Source organism: Scyliorhinus canicula, chromosome 4, assembly GCF_902713615.1.
Source record: "Scyliorhinus canicula chromosome 4, sScyCan1.1, whole genome shotgun sequence".
Taxonomy (NCBI): domain Eukaryota; kingdom Metazoa; phylum Chordata; class Chondrichthyes; order Carcharhiniformes; family Scyliorhinidae; genus Scyliorhinus; species Scyliorhinus canicula.
In genome coordinates this window covers 46,511,653-46,535,763 of record NC_052149.1, presented here as the reverse complement: position 1 = coordinate 46,535,763, position 24,111 = coordinate 46,511,653, and the positions used below count along the sequence as shown (strand labels likewise).

The window sequence follows — 24,111 nt, the reverse complement described above, 5'->3', positions numbered from 1 at the left end:
TGACCAATCTGATACCCCGAACATTGCCACTTTTAGGCATGGCTTAACCCTCACTCCCATAACCATGGACATAGCCTCAAAGAACGTCGTCCAGTACCAGGTCATACCCAGAACCTGTGGGTGTTCTTGGCTGGGCCCCCATGGCACCGTTCGTATTTGTCCTCCACTTCCCGAAATAACCTACTCATTCGGGTTCTGGTTAGGTGCGCTCTGTGCACCGCCTTTAGCTATTTTCGACTCAGCCTTGCGCATGTGGAGGTGGAGTTCGCCCCGTGCAGTGTTTCGATCCAGAGTCCTCCCCTACTTCTATGCCTAGTTCTTTCCTCCATTTTTCCCTTGACTCATCCAGTGAGTCGCCCATGTCCAGTATTTCCTCGATTAGGGAATGTCCTGGTATATGGCTGGCACATCGTTGTTTCCTTACGGAGGGAGTGTTTGATCTGTATGTGTCTCAGTTCATTTCCTTTGGGTAATTGGAACCTCTCCGTGAGTTCTTCCAGAGTTGCTATTCTGTCGTCTGTGTACATGTGCATAACCATCAGTGTCCCCTCGTCCTGTCTCAACTTTTTGAAGGTGCCGTCCATTATTGGGGGAGTAAATCTGTGGTTGGTGCAGATGGGGGCCATAGTGGACATTTTGTTTAGGCGAAGTGTTGTCTCATCTGGTACCGCGTCCGGAGCATGGCTACTACCACCTGGGTTTTCGAGTACTTTATCGGGGGCATGGGAGTGTGGTTGTGTCTAGGGTCGGATGGATGTCCCTATGCAGGAACATAGACTCCACCATCACCCATTTTGCTCCCGGTTCCTTCACCCATCCCCTCACTCTTTCTGCTGTGGTCACCCAGTGATAGAACTGTAAGGTTTGGAGGGCCAGGTGTCCCATGTTTCTTTTCCTTTGTAGAATCTTTTTTTGGATCCTCAGATTTTTCGTCCCCCACACAAACGGCATGATTAGCATGTCTACCGTGAAGGTCTTGGGGATGTAGATCGGGAGGGGTCTGAACAGGAAGAGGAACCTGGACACTACATTAATTTTGATCTTCTGTATTCTCCCTGCAATGGAGAAAGGGAGTGGGCCATATCTCTGCAGGTCCATTTTGACTTCCTTGACCAGACTCGTCATGTTCCATTTGTGGATCCGTGCCCAGTCGTGAGCTATTTGAATCCCCAGATAGCGGAATTTGGTTTAGGTTTGTTTGCCCTTCCCCGCTGCCGGTTCCTGGGAAGATCTCACTTTGCCCTTTTTGGGTAACAGCATTATTGAGCCTTGTGCCACCATTGGGGGCTTGGAGGTGTACAGCCCTCAGGAGAAGGTCGCAAAGGCCTCATTGACCCTTTCCGGCGAGGTGACTAGCTTCCATTGCTGCCCCAAACCTGAGCTATTTCCATCGTGCTTGATGCTTTCTCAGGCTTTTTCAGGTTTAGTCTCTGTGTTCGTAGAAGGTCTCCTGGATCTGGAAGAGTTGGTGCACTGCTTTCCCTGTCGAGAGCAGGTCAAAGTTTTGTAGCTTCTTCCTCTCCATCAGTAGCTCTGCAGTCGTGGCAGTAGAGTACTGCCAGTCTACCTCCAGTATGAAGTCGACCAGCTCTTGCCTGACTGCCATCTCCTTCCTATCTCTGCATGCCTTGTATGCAATAGTTTCCCCCCTTATCACTGCCTTCAACACCTCCCAGGACATAGAAGGAAAGGTGAGACCTTCGTATTCTGGTTATTGGTAGCATACCTGTTCATGGCCTGTGATATGGCCATTCGCAGAAAGCCTTATTGGCTAGGAGGGCCATGTCCAGCCTCCATGGTGGTGGTGGTGGTGGAGGAGGAAGGAGTGCTCATTGTGCCCTGTCCATCTCCAACCTCACATCCACGTAATGTGGAGTGTGGTTGGAAATTACGATTGCACAGTACTCCAATCCCACTATTCCTGGAAGCACCGCTTTCCCCACTACAAAGAAACCGATCCTGGTGCAGACCCTGTGTACCTGGGAGAAGGAGAACTCCTTCTCCCCTGGGTGTGTGGGTCCACTGTTCCATGAAACCACCAGTTTCTTTGCCATGTTTGTCTTTTTGATTTGGGGTTTGATCTGTCTGTCTGTAGGTCCAGTACACAGTTAAAGTCCCCCCCCCCCCCCCCCCCCCCCCCTTACCCACCCCATGATGAGTGTTGGTTTGTGTTTATGTCGGGGATTTCGCCTTTTTCATGAATTTCACGTTGTCCCAGTTGGGAGCATACACGTTCACAAGGACCACTGGTGCCTCTTCCAGGCCAATACTAACTATGACGTATCATCTCTTGGTCCATGACCATCTCGGCGCTTTGAATGCTGTCCTCTCGTTGAGCAGTATGGCCATCCCCCCTAGCCCTCGTCCCGTAGCTAAAATGGTAAGGCTGTCCCACCCAGCTCTTTCTTACCCACAGTCAGTCTTTCTCCCTCAAATGTGTCTCCAGGAGAAAGACTATGTCGGCTTTCATACTTTTCAGATGGGCTCTGGTTCTTTTCACTGGACAGTTAGGTTTCCTGACATCCAGGTAATATTCTGATGGGGGTTTCTGTCCCTCCCCTACTTACCTTGTGGATGAGCCTCTGCACTCCAGGATTCCCTTTATTAGTGGCCATCCAAGATGACCTTGGTCACTGTCCTCACCATTTGACCTGGCCCCTGTGCCCTGGGGTTTCCCTTTGCCCCATGGCCAACCAAAATGGCCTCCATCATGTGGATGTGCCCCTGCACTCCGAGGTTTCACTTTGTTTGGGGGCCCTCCAAATTGGCTGTTCGTGGTGCCTTTTTGTTTCTTGCCGTCATCTGTGATCTGTTATAGCAAACCTAGCGCCCCCCCCCCCCCCCTTGTCCCTCGGCTTTCCCCTGGGTCTGCCCACTTCCCTCCCCCATCCCTACACATTCCCCCCCCCCCCCCCCTCGGCTTTTAGACTGTTCTCTCCCCCTGTTGCCGGACACCTTCCCCCCATCGGGAGATGTTCTGCAGCACCCACCCTCGCTCGTACGTCCTTGTGCCAGCTCATCCGCTAGTGTGGTGCACCCCCCATCACCCCCCCCGCGATCGATCTATACTTCACTCCGACCGATGTGCGTCCCTTCCCGCCCTTCCTCCTCCTCACCCCCTCCTGTGTCCTATTGCTCTTGTCCCCTCCTTTCTGAGTTGCAACATCTGAGTTGGAGACGAGGCAGTTTGGTCCTGTGCAAATAGTCTCTACCTGTGTTGTTGACCGCTATGTTGTGGTGTCTGGTTCATTGTTGGTTACGTTGCCTTCCCAGCCCATGCTTGTGGCTGAATTCATCTGTGTCTGCCGTTGCAGTGAAATAGTACTCCATGCCCCGGAAAGTCGCCCAGAGCTTGACGGGGACAGCATCCGAAATGGCAAGCGATGGCACAGTAAAACAGTGGTTAGCACTGTTGCTTCACAGTGCCAGGGACCGTGGTTCGATTCCCGCTTGGGTCACTGTCTGTGTGGAGCCTGCATGTTCTCCCCCTGTCTGCGTGGGTTTCCTCCGGGTGTTCGGGTTTCCTCCCACAAGTCCTGAAAGACGTGCTGTTAGCTGAATTGGCCATTCTGAATTCTCCCTCAGTGTACCTGAACAGACGCCGGAGTGTGGCGACTAGGAGATTTTCACAGTAACTTCATTACAGTGTTAATGCAAGCCTACTTGTGACCCTAATAAAGATTACTATTACATTGTTCTTATAAAGGACTCATAGATCATAGAATTTACAGTGCAGAAGGAGGCCATTCGGCCCATCGAGTCTGCACTGGCTCTTGGAAAGAGCACCCTACCCAAGGTCCACACCTCCACCCTATCCCCATAACCCAGTAACCCCACCCAACACTAAGGGCAATTTTGGACACTAAGGGCAATTTAGCATGGCCAATCCACCTAACCTGCACATCTTTGGACTGTGGGAGGAAACCGGAGCACCCGGAGGAAACCCACGCACACACGGGGAGAATGTTCAGACTCCGCACAGACAGTGATCCAAGCCGGGAATCGAACCTGGGGCCCTGGAGCTGTGAAGCAATTGTGTTAACCACAATGCTACCGTGCTGCCGTGGCTTGTTGAATTCCACCCGGTGCTTGGCCAGGTCTGCCCAAATGTCCTGGTACACCCGGATCGACTGACCCTCAAAATTTTAGGACTTTGTATATCTTGCCCAGTTTAGGATCCTTTCCTGGTCTTATTACCAATGCAGTTTTGCAATGATGGCCCGCAGCTGTTCCCCAGCTTTGGGCTTTGGCCAGAGTGACCTGTGGGCTCTGTTCACTACTGGGGGTTTGGGGAAGCAATGTCTTTCAACCAGTTTGCCTCGCATCTGGGCCAAGTACGCCATTGGGTTCCTTCCTTGGTTCTCTCCGGTACGGCCACAATGCCGAGGTCCTGGTGGCACAATTGATTTTCTTGGTCCTCGATCTTCCCCCTTAGTCTCTCTTGTGTCGCCATAAACCTTGTCTCTACTAAGGCAATTCGGTCAATCTGGTCAGTCGCTGCCTTCTCCAGCTCTCTGATCTTCGCTTCCTGCGACTCTAGGTGCCTTCCCATTTTTTCTAATGTTGCTTGCAGGCTGACCAGCACCTCCGCTACAGCAACTTTCACCATTGTCATCATTTCCAGTTTGATAGCATGAGCTCTTGGAATTCTATCCATTCGTTCATCAGAAGGTAGCCCGGCATATGATCCAGCGGTCCTTCCCACTCTGGTGTGGCCGGGACCTCGTCGCCCCGCGTGTTTGCCATCACCTCGGACTTTCTCTCCTGGCTCTTACTGCCTTTGCTGTCTCTTCAGCTCTTAGGGCCACTGCTGCTTGGCATGTCTCTTTCTCGTGATGGTGTTGGAGGAGGGTGAGGGTTTTTCTCCCCCAGATTTAATGGGCCATTTTGCGTTAAAAGTTCCTAAATTTGAGTCTCCAGGAGGAGAGCCATCTTTTGTGTGTCCGCTCAGCACATCCCCGTCACCGGAAGTCGCATTTCCTCTTTCACTGTTTTTAACTGATGTTTTTCTCTGCATTTCATGTTTTTCCCACTTTCAAGCTGCACCAGATATACAGCTGGGTTTAATTTGATAGTATACGAAATAGTCCTCCCCATTTTGGATTGAATACTGTAATTGAGTGTCATCACTCAGTCTTCAACCTTAAGTTCATAAGGTCTTATGTTGGCATCACTTTTGTTTTGAAACACCCAAATGTTGTGCCACAAATTGATTTCCTTGGGTTATTTGTTTTACCATTTGTTCCAGTCATTTATAATCACATGATCCCTGTGTGACATGACCAGTTGCTGTCAGAGTTAAATGGCCTGGTGTTCTCATGAGTCTTCCAGTCACTATCTGACAAGGAGAAACTCCTGTAGCTCAGTGAAGAGATGGTCTAAAAGCCATCAGGCACAGTGGTAATATTGTGGCCCATCGGGTGAGATGATCGGTACATAACTCTCTCAAATTGTTTTTAAAGCTCTGATTCTGCTGTTCTAGAAGTCTGTGGGTGGTGACTGATATGAAACTTGTACGTATTTCCCAATAATTCTTTGCACGAATAAAATGTCTCCCATGAAATTTGAGCTTTGGTCACTGTCTACCTGCAAAGGTAGTCTCCAGTTACACATTAAAGTATTACTAATTCTAAGTGACTTACATATCAGTATTCATATCTTAACTACCAAATCAAACAAACTTCAAAGATCTTCCAGCTCCCTCTTCAAACCTGTATCCAATTTGTAGATAATCCTTATTAAGTACCATTGCTTCCCAGCCAAATGTCCCAATCCAAAATTCATTTTACGTGGACAACATTAAAAAGGCAAATGGAATGTTAGTGTTTATTGCAAAAGGACTGGTGTATAAAAGTAGAGAAGTGTTGTTGCAATTGTATAGGGTGTTGGTGAGACCACATCTGGAGTGTTATGTCCAGTTTTGGTCTCCTTATTTGAGGAAGGATGTGGTGGTAGTGGAGGCAGTTCAGAGGAGGTTCATCAGATTGATTCCAGGGATGAAAGGGTCAAGGTATGAGGAGAGATTAAACAGTTTGGGCTTATACTCACTGAGGTTTAGAAGGATGATGGGGGATCTGATCGAGGTATATAAAATACTAAAAGGGATTGGTAAAATGTTTCCACTTGTGGAGCAATCTAGAACGAGAGGTCACAGATATAGGTTGAGGAGGCAGTAGATTTAGAACTGAGATGAGAAGGAAATACTTCTCGCAGAGGGTGGTGAATTTGTGGAACTCGCTGCCCCATAGTGCAGTGGAGTCCGAATCATTCAATGGTTTCAAGAGGGAGATATATATATTTCTGATTTTAAAAATGGGTTAAGGGGATATAGGGATCAAGTAGGGAGGCGCTTTGAGACCAGGAAAAGATCATCCATGATCTGATTGAATGGTGGAGCAGACTCGAAAGGCTGAATTGCCTACTTTGGCTCCTAATTCCTATGTTCCTAGTATCATAGTATATTTATTCTGATTGTTTTAAAGTCCGTTTCTCTATGGAATATGTGTCAGTGTCTGATGATTTCAGGATATTGTCTCACTCTACTAAACTGCACATGACTGAGACCTGTTCTTCAGTGCATTCGAATAAATATCTCCTGACTTTTGAACCAACCCATTTTTGAATTGATTTCTTGCATATTCCATTGGGTACTTCACAGGTACACAAATCACACACATATGCTGTGTCTCAATATCATGCCAAAACATTTTTGACTCTCAGGTGCTCTTGTCAAAAGATCCTAAAGTCTTTCCTTAAATCTCCAGTAATGGACCCAATATTGTTGGTGGTGGCCAGACTGTCAAATTCAGTTTTCTTAAGAAAAAGGTTCCTAGGCAAGGATACCGTGGCCTGAATGTTTTGTCCATTGGGTGTGTGCCCTCATCGAGCCTGGAAGCGGGTTTGAAACGTGTTCCCGGCCGCAGTCGGCCCCAGAGTGATATTTCATACTGGCTGGCCAATTAATGGCCCATTTACTAGTCTCATCAACAATAGTTTTCCTTTCACTAGAACATGCATCAAGGGCGGCACAGTGGCGCAGTAGTTAGCATTGCTGCCTATGGCACTGATGATATGGGTTCAGTCCCATCCCCGGGCCACTATCCGTGTGGAGTTTGCTCATTCTCCCCATGCCTGCGTGAGTTTCACTCCACAACCCAAAGATGTGCAGGTTCAGTGCGACTACAGGTGACTAAAGGCCATGATCACCCTAAATCATTTGGTTTAAACCTACCCGAGGTGCTTAACTAACATAAATGCCGGAGCATAGCTTGAGCTGGAATTCAGCATGAAGTTCAGCTATGTAAATGAGCAGTAGAGGGTTTTGCTGGATCAGTCTTAAAAGTGGTGCAAGCAATCGAGGAAATTAATGCTTATCGATGTTTCACGTGTAAAACCAGAGTAAGTCAGTCTTTCTTGGGCATTATAGCAAAAAAGTTTCAGGAAGTTCAGGCCAATCTCTCTTCCTTTGTTTTGACCAAAATGCCAAAACATTTCTACCTTAGGTGCTCTTATGTCTGAAAATTCTTAAAATATCTTTTCTACAGTGCACATTTAATATTTAATTATATAGTATTTATTCGAAGGAAGTATATTAATTAGACACTTCAACATCACCACGAGGTCACGTATAGGGTATCTTTGTATTATTCAGTGATGCAGATATTCTAAATAAATATTCTAACATAATAACAGTCTTTGTAAATAATGGGGAATCAAACTCACTTCCCACTTTAATATCTTCTGGCAGCACTAGGGGCGCTCTAAGCCTGTTTGAGGGAGGGCGATGTTTAGAAATCTGTAGGAAATTGTAATCATCATCAGGAAGGGGGCTGACAGTAAGGCTGACTGGCAACTGATCCAAGTGGGTTACGTTGAAGAGCAGTTCAGGAATAAAACAGCAGTGCAAAGCTTTCGCAAACACACGAAAGAAAGGAACCGCATTCATCACATCACAGTGCAGCGCTGCATTGTGCCCGCAAAGGAATTGTTTTCTTTTTAAAGCGAAACCTCTTCATTCATTCATTTCGCAGATACAAAAGCGGACCATAAATTTGTGACTTTTACAAGTTCCTGAGTTTACATACTCCACAGCCAGCGCTTCCTTTCGGGACGCGGTTTTGTGCTGAAGTTAGCTAAAAGAAAAACAACGAAAGTACAGAGTTAGGGAAAAGGTGCAACGTCCGATAGGGATAACGTAGGCGAGAGACTCAAAAAAGAAGTTATCTTAACATTTTCGGCTACGGATTTTACAGCAGTTCCACACATGCAGAGCTACAAATACGACAAAGCGATGCCTGCCGACAGCCGACATGGTGGGAATCCAACTCTGAATAATAAGAATCACAAGAAAGGCTTGTTAATCTGCTTGGACCTCTTTTGCTTATTCCTTGGTGAGTACATTTTAAAAACAACTCTATTACAAGTAGTCCTCCATGCTGTGTTATGTTTACGTATTGTCGGGGCAGGCAGTAGGTGTTGCCACTGTTCTTTAAAAGTAGCTGCAAAATACAGCAAAGGAGCAAACTTTAATTGAATGCAGTTTTTAAAAAATGACGACTAGCCCAATTCAATCTCCGTTTCGCAACTAGCCCAAACTCAAATGCATTCCACATGTAACCATAATCAGCTACATTTAAATCGATGTATTTTCACTTTAGTCTGAAGCTCCAATCACAACTCGTCGATTTGAACAGAACTTTTCTAAGCACAAGCCTTCTTAAGGGGGGATCAGACTGCAATAAAATATGTGTACACATTAAAGTATAAGCATGCAGCTTAATCTGCCCGTGCTTTGGATTTGTGAGCATTCTGTGCACCTCATATCTGTTTCTGTCCACAGACCTGATAGTAACATTTGTCTGTGTCAAAGTTACAGCTCTGCAAAATGTAATCGTGCAGTGCACTCAAAAACAGATGTGACCCGGTTTTATTACATATTAATGCACAGCATTTATGAGCTGTGTATGTGTGTATATATAGAGAGAAAAGAGAATAGGAGCCCAGAGAGGGATTCAGAGGAATAAATTTGATTCGTGCAGATTCCATAGATGTATTCGCCGATCCAAGTTTAACCCTTTAGGAAAATAGTATTATTTCACAAAGTAACATCATTAATATTACTAACAATGCTTTATCTGGACTACCTTAGTGATTGTAAAAAAAAATGGCAGGGTTTAGCTGAGATTGAAAGAGGGTATTATGGCAATCCATGTGTTATTGGTCCGTGCTACTGTGAGCCCTTGATTATTTTGTCTACAGCCAATCAGATATTTTATGCACATTTGGATTGTTCCACCTTGAGACAGTTCATAATAAAAATGAGAACGTCAGTGAGAGGTCATGGTGAAAAATTAATTTAATCTCGTTAAGTGTCTGGAGAGGAAGCTGGCTGTAACATTTTGTAATAGCCTAACTTTGTAGCCTGTATAATAAGATCTTCCCCAGCTCATCTCACATCTTTGGATTTTGCAGTTTTAAAATTGTCATTTGGCTAAGCTCACGGAGGATCAAGTTCGAGATCAGGTGTCAAATGCTTTTTGTTGTCAGCTTGGATCTTGTATGTCTCTCTTGTGGGGATCGTGAATTGCATTCAATTTGAAGATGGTTTAAGGACTTGTCCTGTCCACTTTATGCACGGGCTTTGTAACTCTGAGAAAGGAATAACTTTTGAAAAAAGTTTTAAAATGATAGTTGTCTTGAAATCAGTGTGGTACAGGTCAGTGCTTCTAAATGCATTGTATTAGGTAATGCACTGGCTACTGCTGATAAAATGTATCTTTGGAGTAAGCACTTTCCAGCAAAGGTCACTTTATCATAATAATTGACATGTAATTGGAACAAACAGCTCCATCTGTACAGCTTATACAACCAGTGCCATACAAAGCTACATAAAGTTCCTGTTTATAAGCATATTTTAACTATCTTGATCATGGTGCTGCCGTTTAAGCATCTGGCATTAAACAACTTTTCTACCAGATTCAAATGCCTGTTAGGCATCACCAGAATGCTATTACTTTTCTAAATCTACACAGACATCTGAAGGGCACCATCATGAGTCTGTGTTTTGACAGTGTTTGGACACAAATGTGTTCCATGTGGTTAAAGCAACAGGCCCAAATTTCTAAAAATATTTTTGAAGGCGGTAAGTTTGTGGCACGATAATTAAATGGATTCCATTCGTTTTTATATTCTGGGATGATAAGGCAGTAAGAAAACTACAATCAATTAGCGTAGCAAATTAATCTAACCTGATGTGTGAATTCTACTAATTGAACACATTTGAGATTTGGGTGCACGCTCCAATCAAGAATATATGTGTTTCATGCTCGTGAAAATGGTACTGATTTTCTTTGGTGTGTGAACTATCTATGCTTACACCATCAAGCAGTGCAATGTTGTGCTCTGGCAACTGGTGCAAGTCCTGGATAGTCTTTTATCACAACAATTGGGTTGTTCCTCCAAAATTTAAATTGGAAATGAGCAATGATTTCAATTTTGGGAAACATGAATCTCTGTGTGTAGAAAATCCACCTGCTGTCATTCACCAAGTTATTAGGTGTGATTGCAATTAGTTACCTATTTTTCTATCATGCAGTCTTTGTTATTGAGAGTTGACTAAAAACAGGGTTGTCAGAAAGCTTATATTATTTCCAACCGCTTATTTACAACTGTTGAGTCTTTTGATTGTTGGCAGGAGAGGCACACACAAACTATTAACATAATTTTAAAAATATATGGTTTTTATTCAAGCTTACAAAACCACAAGAATGGTACAGCTCAGCAAAACAAAAGTGTCAACATACATGGGTACAGAGGGAAACAGGAGAACAGCAGTATAACTGGTACAGTACAATCATTAGACTCAATTTGATGCCTCCATATGCACCACATGGTAAAATGGTGCACATCTTCCAACGCGGCGAGCACACAACAAGCACGAGAGTTCAGGATAAGTTTTTGGCATCAGGTTTGGGCGCGCACCAGAACATATCTCCCTCAATTCCAACAATACCAGAGGCACCAATAACATGCTGTAACCTCCTTCCCTCAGATACCGGACCCGTCTGTACACCTCCAGGAGTCATTCACGATTCTTAAATCCCGCCATAACAAAATATAAAAAAATACAAAGAATATATGCGAGAACCCCTATTCTAAAAGGGTACTTTATATATACTGAATAACACGACATAATCCCAACCTCAGGCATAGAACAGGATGATCATCATTCCACATATTTATACAGAGAGGACCAGCAGCTATACACTCCGATCATGGTCAGTGGTGTCAGCACCTCACAACACACTAATTGAGACAGGATAAATAAGGGAGAACTACGAGGAGCAAAAGGTCTCAGGTTAAAAGAGGTTCAAGGTAAAAGCATTCCTCCAGCGAATGCCCACCACCAAATGAAGGAGAAGAGAAGAAACTGCTCTTTCAGATGAGGAAACATCTCAACCATAAGGGGGAGCAACAGGATATCACCCATAGGAGAGAACCTGGCTCAACCCCACTCCCTCATGCACTTAGGAGTCAATAAACCAAGGACATTCAAAGCATATCAAAAACTCGCGGGATGTCCCTAATAAGTGCCTTCGAGAAGGGACGTCCCAGGCAAAAGGTCCCAATCACAGCACTGGTCTTAGCCTAGTCCAGCACATACTGACACAAAGGAATCAGTACCTCAAGAACATAGAGCCCACATCAGGATCCTGCACCTCACTAACCACACCCAGGACAGCGCATCAACCTGACAGACACAAGAAAAATCACCACCACCGAGGAGAAGAATTGTCAAGACCCCCAGTAATTGGGTGTCATGGGAAGGGGGCCGATTTCCTCTCCCCGGAACAATAAGGAGAACCCGCCATAACCCACTGGACCAAAAAAAGGCCTTTAACAGCACGCTGATCACACAGATGAAGATAAGAACCCCCCCTCCCAAGGAGGAACATCGTATTAACCCAAGAACGTTAGACACAGACCAACACTATGTCATTGCAAGAAGGATATTAGGGGATAGAGCAGTGCTGCCTCAACTGAGACAAAAGCACTGCTTCCCCATGGAAGACCCAACAATGAGGAGGACACTCAGCACGCTGCTGTATAAGACCACTTGGAGGAGAGTGCCTAGCTCCTCCGCAACCCTATCCCCAAACTGAAGAAGGGCTCCAACAATGCAGCGGCATTGTATACAAACTCTCACTTCAACAAATTGGACCATGATTAACCAACCACACCCAGGCGAGCACCACCATTCATTTCCTCCTACTCTAATACCTCTAAAACTGCCAACCACAAAAGCGAATCAGAAGGAACCCAATCCTCGCCAGGATACATGATCTGCCAGGCCTTCAAAGGAGACAAGTACGGATTCTCCAAATTCCAAAGTAACAAAAAATAAATAAAAGCTTGATACAATTAGCTCTGACTGGGGGCTATCCTCAATCCAAGTAAGAAGTTACCTAACCCTACCACCCACTGCCACACCGACCATCCACCCATCACTGCACCGTGGCTCCACTCAACTTCTCGATAAATGAGAAGAGCACTCTCTTCTCATGAATGCGTGGATCACAGCACATAAAAAGGGGCACGACTGCACATATCACTTTACCAATTCATTGTAGTTTTTGCTAAAACAGGATAACAAACTACTCTTGCCCTTGTGCTCAAATATCGCACACTCTTTAAGGAGAAAAACCAACAACATGAAATCGGCAACATAATAACAAGGGAATAAAGTCCAAGATTATTGATGTTCTGCAGGATAATAAAACCAGCTATGCTGCTTGGAAAGATTCAGGCCATGACAGGATCGTCGAATAACCCTCATGATCTCTCAAATGTTCCATGAAATGAAGCGCACCACCTCTGCCATGCCGTCGCCCCGATGCCCAGGTGGCTAGGAACCTGGAATCTGGATGGGTGGGATGATTCAACATGACCAGCCACCTCCAACCTCTCACGAGCATCGAGGACAGGACAACATAAGACCAGTGGTCTGGGCCTCCAACTGGCCCCAGACTCAAAGACAGAACACAATGTTCTCTGCCAAAAGTGATGCGCCCAACCTTCAAATGAAGATCACAAAAGCTTGGCAGCTAATTTTCAAACTCAGGTAGTCGCCTCCAACTCCCTGTAAGAGACTAGGCTCACGGACACCCCATGTCTGGCCCCCACTCCCCAGGTCAGTCAGGGTGGACGGCACACAGGCAACAGGATTTCCAAAGACCCAAGGTGATCCCCTCCAGGGCAATTGCTCTATCAAATATCAGGATTCTCTTTGGCGCATCCACCATTCTCTCAAGGTACTACGCAGTTCATCAAAGTGAGCACCAGAAACCTGCATCACGGAGCCAAGATCATCATGCACAACGTAATTTGCAATGGTAGCCATAATCCTGATGCAAACAGCACCATTGAGGCTTAGGCCTGCTCATCAGCAAAGCTGTCACTGCAAGCTGGGCCCCACCCCAGCCACCTCTGACCGTCTTAATGAATGAGGATTTGCTCTGATTTAACTCAGCTCTTCACCATCAAACTCTGATCGGGATCAACCAGGGACACAGTGCAAGACATATCCCAAAATAAGATAATTATGGAATGTGCATCATGACAAAATAAAGGATCAGAAGACGAGCAGAGTCAACGTTCGTGAAAATCCAGCCGCTCCCACGCTCACACCATGTGACCGCTCCATTAACCTAATTTTAACAAAATTACAAACCTATAGGAGGAGCTCGAGATTGTTGCACTGAATGGATGCCTGACTGTTCTACATTACTGTGGAATTCTTCAAGTAATATCGTGTGCATGAAGGAAAATGCTTACAAATATACCAAACATTTCAAATACCTTGTGAGAAAGAGCAAAGGACCTACTGATATATAAAGTCTATGAAGAATTTGTTTTAATATGGTCAGGACAGCATTATTTTTGTGTGTTCTTGGAATAACCAAGTTCCATTGCTGTGAGTGTGCCATAAGCAGAGAGCCATTCCCATTACTTTGGCCTTTGAATGGTGGTACTCAAAGTAATTATTTATTTTTAAAGACCTTTTAGAGCAGGGATTTTACTTTGCGATTTTACTTCAAAATAATTGTTGAAGAGGCACATCATTTCTAGTAAAATAATTACTGGTAGATTGATCATGGTGTAAGATTAACTTTCTAACCACTAACACAAAACAATTCTTGGTTAAGATTGTCACTGAGCTACCACTTTGTCCTTTGAGAAAAGATTGGCTGTTGGCGATCGACCAACTGGAAAAGGCAGTATAGCTTCCCAGATCTGCAAAAATACAGTTTGTTGTGAAACATGATTCCTAAAACTTGTGGGTATTGCAATAGAAAGAAAGTTTCCATTACTTTGCTACCATTGATGTCATTCTGCCAAACACTTTGAAGTGGATTTTGGTCAGAGCCCTCTTACTGAGCAGCAATCACTGATCTGATGAAATGTTGCGGTGTATTTTTTCAATTAAGTTGCTTGAGACATCAATTTGACTTCATCAAACCCTATGAATGTCTTGTAAAAGGTAGGCTATTAGTCTTGCAACCATAATCTGACAAGCTGAGGGTATTTACTCAGTTGTTTGCATTGCAATGGCACCTCATCATTGTATCTCTCAGACATAATAAAGCTCCATTATCAAGTCAGAAATTCCTCTCACCAATCAATCTGATGGCTTGCGCCATCAGATTCCTCCCTGTGTCAGGCGATAGCTCTGGAGGAGTCAGCCTAAAATTGGTATGCGGCCATTGGCAGCATACTTGAAGCTGCCGCGTGGATGTCATTAAACAGAAATAGCCACACTGGTAATAGATAAACTATTTTAACTATTGTGTTACTAACTGAAGCTTCTCCCAGTTTCATTAAATGATACAACCTATTCATAAGAAGAGTTCTGCCAAGTATATGGAGGACTTTTGATACACCATGGAGTCCAGGATTATGGGGGCAGGCAGGGAAGTGAATTAAGGTTCGAATCAGATCAGCCATGATCGTATTGAACAGCAGGGCTGGCTGGTGGGTGCGAATGGCTTAGTCTTGCTCCTATCTAATGATTCAGGATGCGCTGTTTTGGGGTAAGGTATTTTTTCAAAAATCTCTTCAATATCCATTTTATTAATTCTAAATGTGTACGGAGCTAATGTGCCTTTCTAACCCATTTCAAATTGACAATGCAGTTTTTATCTTAAAGAAATATGTATCCAACAATCCATAATGACACAATATAAAAGGCAAGTGCAAAAATCTTTGTCAGCTTACCTATTTTAGGCAAAAGAATAAACTTAACCTTGTCAGAAACATCAACTGTTTGTTTGCTTTATTAAATGTTCAGCTTCTGACCTTTTCTATAAATCACTGGCAAAACTGGTGTGCTTGTTACAATTTTGATACTGATACCACATTGGGCAGACTATAAATTAGTTTCTAATGTGAAGGCCCCTGAATATGTTAAGCAGTAAGGCTTTCTAGCAATGGTATGCTGAGGAGCAATGACAGCTGAAGTCATACATATCAATTACTCTATTCATTAGTCTAATTTCACTGTAATATGTTTGCACAAGGTGAAAATGGAGTAACAGCACTGAAACTGATGATGCTTTATGGCATTATTCATGTATGAGTATAAAAAACTTCCAATCACTGTCACTACAGGTGGCAATAGAACTCTGTTTGAAAAAGCATGATATCAGCTAAGTTTAAGAATTTCTTTTTCTGTTTGAACATACAACGTAGAACATACAGCGCAGAAGGAGGCCATTCGGCCCATCGACCCACTTAAGCCCTCACTTCCACCCTACCCTGTAACCCAATAACCCCTACTAACCTTTTTGGTCACTAAGGGCAATTTATCATGGCCAAACTATGTAACCTGCACATCTTTGGACTGTGGGACTGCACCCGGAGGAAACCCACGCAGACACAGGGAGAACGTGCAGACTCCGCACAGACAGTGACCCAGCGGGGAATCGAACCTGGGACCCTGGCATTGTGAAGCCACAGTGCTATCCACTTGTGCTACCGTGCTGCCCAATATGTTTGGTTATTTAGTTTGCCCTTTGCTCATCATGTCTTTTTCCGGCAATCTCACTGAAATGCTCTTTAAAGAGAGATTCTCTTCTCCAGGATAGCCTCCAAAAGTCGCAGGTGAAAAGGAATTTTGACAAATTTATTAACTTTGTTTTTATTTTTATTAATCTCTCACCCCCTAAGTGTCACATACAAGTGAGTGTCCATGACATGGGAACTGGATTTGAAGAGATGCTGAACCTGATTGTGCAATCGTGCTGAACTAAGTACCTTGGAATTATCCTGGTTGAGAAATGATCCAACTCAATTCTAAGGTGATCATCATAGAGTCATAGAATCCCTACAGTGCAGAAGGAGGCCTTTCAGCCCATCGAGTCTGCACCGACCCTCCGAAAGAGCACCCCACCTCGGCCCAAACCCTACCCTATCCCCAACTAACCTGCACATCTTTGGGCACTAAGGGGCAATTTGGCATGGCCAATCTACCTAACCTGCACATCTTTGGACTGTGGGAGGAAACAGCAGAACCCGGAGGAAACCCACGCTGACACAGGGAGAAAGTGCAAACTCCACACGGCCAAGGTCAGAATCAAACTCGAGTCCTTGGCGCTGTAAGGCAGCAGTGCTAACCACTGTGCCACCGTTCCGGCCCCTGTTATCATTTATTGGAATCTATCTGAAACAAATAGAATAAAACGATAGAGGTTAAAAATAATTAGTACAAGGTTACTTAAAAAAAATTTTTTAAATAATTTTTATTCAGATTTTCACAAAATATCAATAACAGAAAATATTAACAAAAAAATATTAACAACTAAGAAAAACAAGAAAGAACAACCCCCCCCCCCCCCCCCCCCGTTAACTACAAAAAGAAGAAAGAGATTAACACCCGTCATAACCAAAGAACACGTGTACACACCCCTTCAACCCAACCCACCGGAACGACCACCCTGGGCTGCTGCTGGCCTTTTTTGCCCTACCGTTCTGCCAGTTGGTGTTCAGCTGCCTACCCTTCACGAACCCCGTCTGGTCCTCGTTGAGGACCCACGGCATACAGTCCTCTATCCTTGTGGCCAAGACCTTCGCCAACAGCTTGGCGTCTACATTTAACAGCGAGATCGGCCTGTATGATCCACACTGCAGGGGGTCCTTTCCTTGACCCGCTTAAGGATCAAGGAAATCAGTGCCCGGGACATAGTCGGGGGGGGCAAAGCCCCCCCCCCCCCGCCCCTCCCTTGCCTCGTTAAGGTCCTAACCAACAGGGGACCCAGCAGGTCTGCATACATTTATAGAATTCGACCGGGAACCCATCCGGCCCCGGCCCCTTCCCCGATTGCATGCTGCCTATCCCAGTGACCAGCTCCTCCAGCTCAATCGGCGCCCCCAGTCCCTCCACCTGCCCCTCCTCCAGCTTCGGGAATCTCAACCGGTCCAAGAAGCGCCCCATTCCCCCCCCCCCCCTTCACTGGGGGTTCAGACCGATACAATTCCCCGTAAAAGTCCCTGAAGACCCCATTGATGTCCGCCCCCCTTTGCACCACATTCCCCCCCCCCCCCATCCTTAACTCCACCAATCTCCCTGGCTGCATCCCGCTTACGGAGCTGATGCGCCAGCACCCTACTCGCCTTCTCCCCATATTCATAAACCGCTCCCTGTGCCTTCCTCCACTGAGCTTCGGCCTTTCTGGTGGTCAGTAAGTCGAACGGCTTGAAGACTACGCCGCTCCCCCAGCAATCCCTCCTCCGGAGCCTCCACGTATCTCCTATCCACCCTCACCAACTCCCCCACCAGCCTCTCCCTCTCTCTCTGCTCTCTCCTCTCCCTATGGGCTCGGATGAAGATCAACTCCCCTCTAATCACCCCCTTCAATGCCTCCCAGACCGTCCCCATTCGAACCTCCCCATTATCATTGGCCTCCAGGTACCTCTTGATACATCCTCGAACCCACCCGCCCACCTCCTCATCTGCCAGCAGCCCCACCTCCAAGCGCCAGAGCGGGCGCTGGTCTCTCTACTCCCCCAGCTCGAGGTCCACCCAGTGCGGGGCATGATCCGAAATGACTATCACCGAATATTCGGCATCCTCCACCCTCAAAACCAGCCCCCTGCTCATAATAAAAAAATCGATCCGGGAATAGGCCTTATGCACATGGGAGAAGAATGAAAACTCCCTGGCCCTCGGCCTCGCAAACTTCCAGGGATCCACCTCTCCCATCTGGTCCATAAACCCCCTCAACACCTTAGCCGCTGCTGGCCTCCTGCTGACCCCGGCAACTCCCGCCACTCCTCCGGCCCCTCCCAGCGTGGGGCTACCCTTCCTCCCCAGAGCCCACCAGCAGGCTCTCCTCCTCCCCCTCTCGCTCTCACGCGGGAAAAAAAAGCCCGCGCTTCTCAGCTCCGACCCCGCCCCATCAACCCTTAGCGCGGGAAAAAGCCCGCGCTTTCCACCTGCCCGACCCCGCCTCCTCTAAGGCAGCTCCCATTGTCGGCCCAAGCCCCTCGCGGGGCCCCAGCCCCCTTCCCACCACCAGCTCCCCACACTGCAAATCTACCCCCCACCTCGAGCCCATCCACCGAACCCATGCAAAAAGACAGCGCCCCCGCCCGCCCTGAAAACAACACAGAACCAGCATTAAACAGAAAACCCCCCCCTCAGAAAGTAACAGTTACGTACAGACCCCCGCAGCCAACCCTCAGTTTGAGTCCAACTTCTCGGCCTGCACAAAGGCCCACGCCTCCTCCGGGGACTCGAAGTAAAAGTGTCGGTCCTTGTAGGTGACCCACAGACGCGCCGGCTGCAACATGCCAAACTTCACTCCTTTGCTGTGTAGCACCGCCTTCGTCCGGTTGTACCCGGTCCTCCGCTTAGCCACCTCCGCACTCCAGTCCTGGTAGATCCGCACCACCGCGTTTTCCCACCTGCTACTCCGCTCCTTCTTGGCCCACCTGAGCACACACTCCCGGTCAACGAACCGGTGGAACCGCACCAGCAACGCTCGTGGCGGCTCATTCGGCTTGGGCCTCCTTGCCAGTATTCTGTGGGCCCCCTCCAGCTCCAGGGGCCCCTGGAAGGACCCAGCTCCCATCAACGAATTCAGCAGGACGACCACGTAGGCTTCCAGGTCCGACCCCTCCAGCCCCTCCGGGAGGCTCAGGATCCGCAAATTGTTCCGCCTCAACCAGTTCTCCATCTCCTCGAACCGCTCCTGCCATTTTTTATGGAGCGCCTCGCGCATCTCCACCTTTACCGCGAGGGCTGAGGCCTCAACCTCTCTTTCAGAGGCCTGCTGTCGGATCTCCCGGATTGCCACCCCCTGGGCTGTCTGCGTCTCCAGCAGCTTGTTGATGGAAGCCTTCAATGGCTCTAGCAGCTCCACTTTGAGCTCCCGAAAGCATCGCTGGAGAGTCTCTTGCTGCTCCTGCACCCACTGCCTCCATGCCTCTAGGTCTCCGCCTGCCGCCATCTTGTGCTTCTTCCCTCGCTTTTTCTTTGGCGCTGCCACCGCTCTCTTGCTTGCCCCACTCCTGGTCCAGGCCATACACCGATGGGGAACTGCCGCTGACTCCTTCCCACGTCGGGAATCGTCGAATAAGTACCGCTGGGGGCCCTAAAACGAGCCCAAAAGTCCATTCCTGGCGGGAGCTGCCGAACGTGCGGCTCGGCTCCGCATAGCCGCAGCTGGAAGTCCAGGTTACTTAAAATTGATATCAAAGAAAATTTTGAATACGAATTTCGGAAAAATGTCTTTACTCAACGAGCAGTTAGAATGTTAAACTTGCTGCAACAAGCAGTCATTGACACAAATAGCTTGGATGCAGCTAAGGGATGCTCGATAAGTACATGAGGGAGAAAGGAATATAAGTATATATTGGTAGAGTTAGATGAAGATGGGAGGAAAGAGACTTTGGTGGACCATAAACACTTGCATGGATCCATTGGTCCTGCTTTGTGCTATAAATACTTTGTAAAAGGAAAATGACACCAATTCCGAACCAGAAGGCCCAATTTGCTGCATACTAAACAACCCTTTCAGTGTTAGATATGTTAATACATATTGTTTCCAGCAGAAATAATACCTGCAGAAATTATTTTATGAAGATTCCTGGAAGCCTGTTACAGAATATCTCACATTACAGAAACATTCTTCTGTATGAGTGCTGTACATCTCAGTGACTGATACAAAAGTTAATTTTAACGGCACTTATTTTTCTGCGTCTCCTGCACAGGTTAAATGAAAATGTTTTTAAAATATGTGAAACAGTTTTTTATAAATATACAAATTTCAGATTTTTGTTCTGCACAAGAAGTATAGGATAAATTGGTGAATGTCTCGCATTCCATATTGTCTGTGGTCTTACTCCTATGAGTGGCATCTGGAATTATTTTGGAGGGGGAGGCTTCACAATATTGGTTGTAGCTGACAAAGTTATGCCGGCAATGAAACACAGCTAGTCTGGCTCTGAAATGCAAAACCTTATGGCTCAGCTCATTTCCGTAGCATTCAGGGCTAACTGATGAGTAATTGTTTATGGCAGAAACTACTTGGTAGATTTCTAAGGGCCAGTTACTCCCGTATTGGTCCCAATTGCCTGTATTCAGTGACTCTGAAAGTGTTATCTCCTCTCCTGTGTCATGAGAGACACTCTAATGTTGTGCACCCATAGCTTTCAGCGCACTGCTCCTTCTTCAGGTGAATCAAGAGGTATGTTCCAGAAACATATATATAGACAAAGTCAAAGATGCACGGGTACCACCATGACACGTGAGAACACCACCCACCAGGCACGCGGTACATACTCGTGAGACTCGGCCAACGTTGTCTACCTCATACGCTGCAAGAAAGGATGTCCCGAAGCGTGGTACATTGGCGAGACCATGCAGACAACAGATGAACGGACATCGCGTGACAATCACCAGGCAGGAATGTTCCCTTCCAGTCGGGGAACACTTCAGCAGTCAAGGGCATTCAGCCTCTCATCTCCGGGTAAGCCTTCTCCAAGGCGGCCTTCAGGACGCGCGACAACGCAAAATCGCCGAGCAGAAACTTATAGCTAAGTTCCGCACACATGAGTACAGCCTCAACCGGGACCTTAGATTCATGTCGCATTACATTCATCCCCCACCATCTGGCCTGAACTTGCAAAATTCTACCAACTGTCCTGGCTTGAGACAATTCACACCTCGTTAACCTGGGGTTACCCCTATCTCTGGATCTGTAAAGACTTAATTACCTGCAAATGCTCGCATTCAAAGCATCGTCTTGCATCTTTGACTTTGTCTATATATATGTTTCTGGAACCCACCTCTTCATTCACCTGAGGAAGGAGCAGTGTTCCAAAAGCTAGTGATTTGAAACAAACCTGTTGGACTTTAACCTGGTGTTGTAAGACTTCTTACCAGGTTCAGAAAGGCATTGCGCTTGTGGCTTATCAGTTCCTGAATCTCCTGCTCATTCTCATTAAACCAGTCTTGGTGTTTTTTGGTCGTGTCACTTGACCTGAATGTATCTACCATTTATGTAGAAACAATTTTTGAAGAAGAGGCAAATTGGACTTGAAACGTTTACTGTTTCCCTCTCCACAGATACTGCCAGGCCTGCTGAGTTTATCCAGCACTAAAACTGTTTTCTTTCAGGTTTCCAGTGTCCACAATACTTTGCTTTTATCTCAAAAGGATTAATGATCTTTGTGATCTGGTTCTGAGGAATTCATATTTTCAGCATTAGGCTGCCATGTAATCTTTGTAAGATCATAGCCCTGTAATCAATGTCACTTTATTATGTATTGCCAAAATAGTGCAGAATCTTTTTATTAATCTTACAGGGGTGGTTCTTCCTCTTTAAAGTTCACAGTGTTAATATTTCCTTATCATAGTTTTAAAATTAGAAGTTGTTCAAAGAAGCAGTATCTTCTTAAAGGTATTTTGTTCAAGCATAGTTTGATTTTAATGGTGTCAATTAAAGAAAGCTATGTTGAGCCCTGTTTAAATACCACAACCATTTTGGGTAATGGTTCATTAGTTGGTGAATCTTGTGTTTTAAATAGCTGAGCTGCTTGATCAATTGATTGTGTTGCTCTCCCCCATGGAACTCCTTACTGTCTCGAATCAAATCCCGCTACAGGATTTGAGTGCATTGAGGTTGATACTTCACAGCAATGCTGAGAGATTACCACAATGTTACAGGTACATTCATTCAGACGCAAGGATAATTTAAAGCTTTGAATATCCACTTGGGTATATGCAACTAATGTCATAGGATTTTTTGGGACATGTCCTAGCCAACACCCCTTCCTTAAACAAAGTTACTGAAAATGAATCAACTTATCTCAATTGCTGTTTCTGAGGCTTTTTTCCAAGCAAATTGGCTGTCTAATTTACTTAGATTGCAGCAGGGAATTAACTTTAAAATGAAATCATTGCATTTTTAAATATTCTTTCACGGGATGGGCACCGCTGGCTAGGCCAACATTTAGTGCCATTCAGTGATTGCCTTTGAAAAGGTACAGGTGAGCCGCCTTCCTGAGCTCCTTCAGTCCATGTGGTCTAGACACCACAGTGTTGTTAGGAAAGGTTCCAGGATTTTGACCCAGCAACAGTGAAGGAATGATAATATATTTCCAAGTCAAGATGGTGAATGGGGTGAAGGGGAACTTGCAGGTGTTAGCGTTCCCAAGTGTCAGCTGCCCTTGTCCTTCTGGACGGTAGGGATCGTGGGTTCAGAAGGCGTTGTCAAAGACTTGATGACATGGTGCTGCCAATGACACATGGTGCCTCATGGATGCCCATTTTTGAGTTGCTTTATCTGTTCAAAGTCTCACCCATTTAGCATGGCGGTAGTGCTTCACAACACAATGAAGAGTATCCTCAATGTGAAGATGGGACTTTGTCTTCACCGAAGGACTGTGTGGTGATTACTCCTACTGATACTGTCATGGATAGATGGATCTGTGACAGGTAGATTGGTGAGGATGAAGTCAAGTAGGCTTTTCCCTCTTGTTGGTTCCCACACCACCTGCCACAGATCCAATCTAATAGCTACCCTTGCCACCCTCAGTGCTTCTTCCAATTGGTATTCAACATTGGGGAGTACTGATTCATAGTTGAGCATGGCATGATACGAGATAATCAGCAGGTTTCCTTATCCATTCTTGATGCCATGAGACTTCATGGGTCAGGAGTTAATGTTGAGGACTCCCAGAGTAAATCAGTGGTACAGTGCTTTAGGATGTCTAAAAGATTTGATATGGCATTATGTAAATATGAGTTTGTACATTTTCCTTTCTTAAAGTTCGAGAGCACTGTCCAGGAGATAGTTTCAAACTCTCTGGGGGAGAAGCTTCTCCTAGTTTGCGGGTCAAATCCTCATTCCAGCTGCTGGTGAATGGACTTTTGTGAACAAAGATCACGGTCACAGGAAGAGCTCAAATATTCTTTGTTAAGATAAAAAATGTAAACAGTAGCAGACCAATCTAGCAAATATCCAAAACTGTTGCAAAGAATGGTTGAGCTTGACACTTCACTAATTTAAAAACAGTTAGACTTGCTTTTCTGTTTGCATGCTTGTGAATAGGGATATTTAAAGATTTCAAACACAATAAGACCTATATGTATGGTTACAGATGATGATGATGTATTTATGATAACCAAAGTATAGGCTTCCTTTGAAATTTGGAGGGCCTCTCATGTCAAATTCAATTATGTCTGAAAGCTTGATTATTTTTGACACTCTTGTGTTCCCTGCTTGCCCTGCTTATTATCTTGGAATAAGTTTACAATATATTTTTCCCTGCTCATTAGGACAATCTTTCTATTTACACTTGTCCTAGACTTAGAAAACCCATTTTCTCTATTGAAGACATTCTTTATCCTATTCACATGTTTCCAGTTGTCATGGTGAATTGCAATCTAATCCAATTAGTTTGGATGTTGGAGAAGTCCTATTCTAGTACATAGCCGAGTTTCACTGATATACTATAAGGCTGTTGCTGATTTGATGGTACTGCAAATCAACTCAACAGTCTGTTCCAATCTCAGTTGATGTTATAACTGGACGGGACGATCCCAGAATA

At 45.6% G+C, this 24,111-nt stretch overlaps 1 protein-coding gene across 2 annotated transcripts in view; it reads left to right on the top strand.

Annotated features, from left to right (window-relative positions):
• Positions 1–7,842: 7,842 nt before the first annotated feature.
• Positions 7,843–24,111, top strand: part of plpp3 (phospholipid phosphatase 3) — a 185,336-nt gene continuing 169,067 nt past the window's right edge. Inside the window, exon 1 of one of the 2 annotated variants that reach the window (XM_038794167.1) lies at positions 7,843–8,390. In XM_038794167.1, the coding sequence (XP_038650095.1) occupies positions 8,264–8,390 (127 nt within the window). In that variant the 5' untranslated portion in view covers positions 7,843–8,263. The remainder of the gene's footprint in view (positions 8,391–24,111) is intronic. The other variant, XM_038794166.1, reaches the window with a different exon arrangement.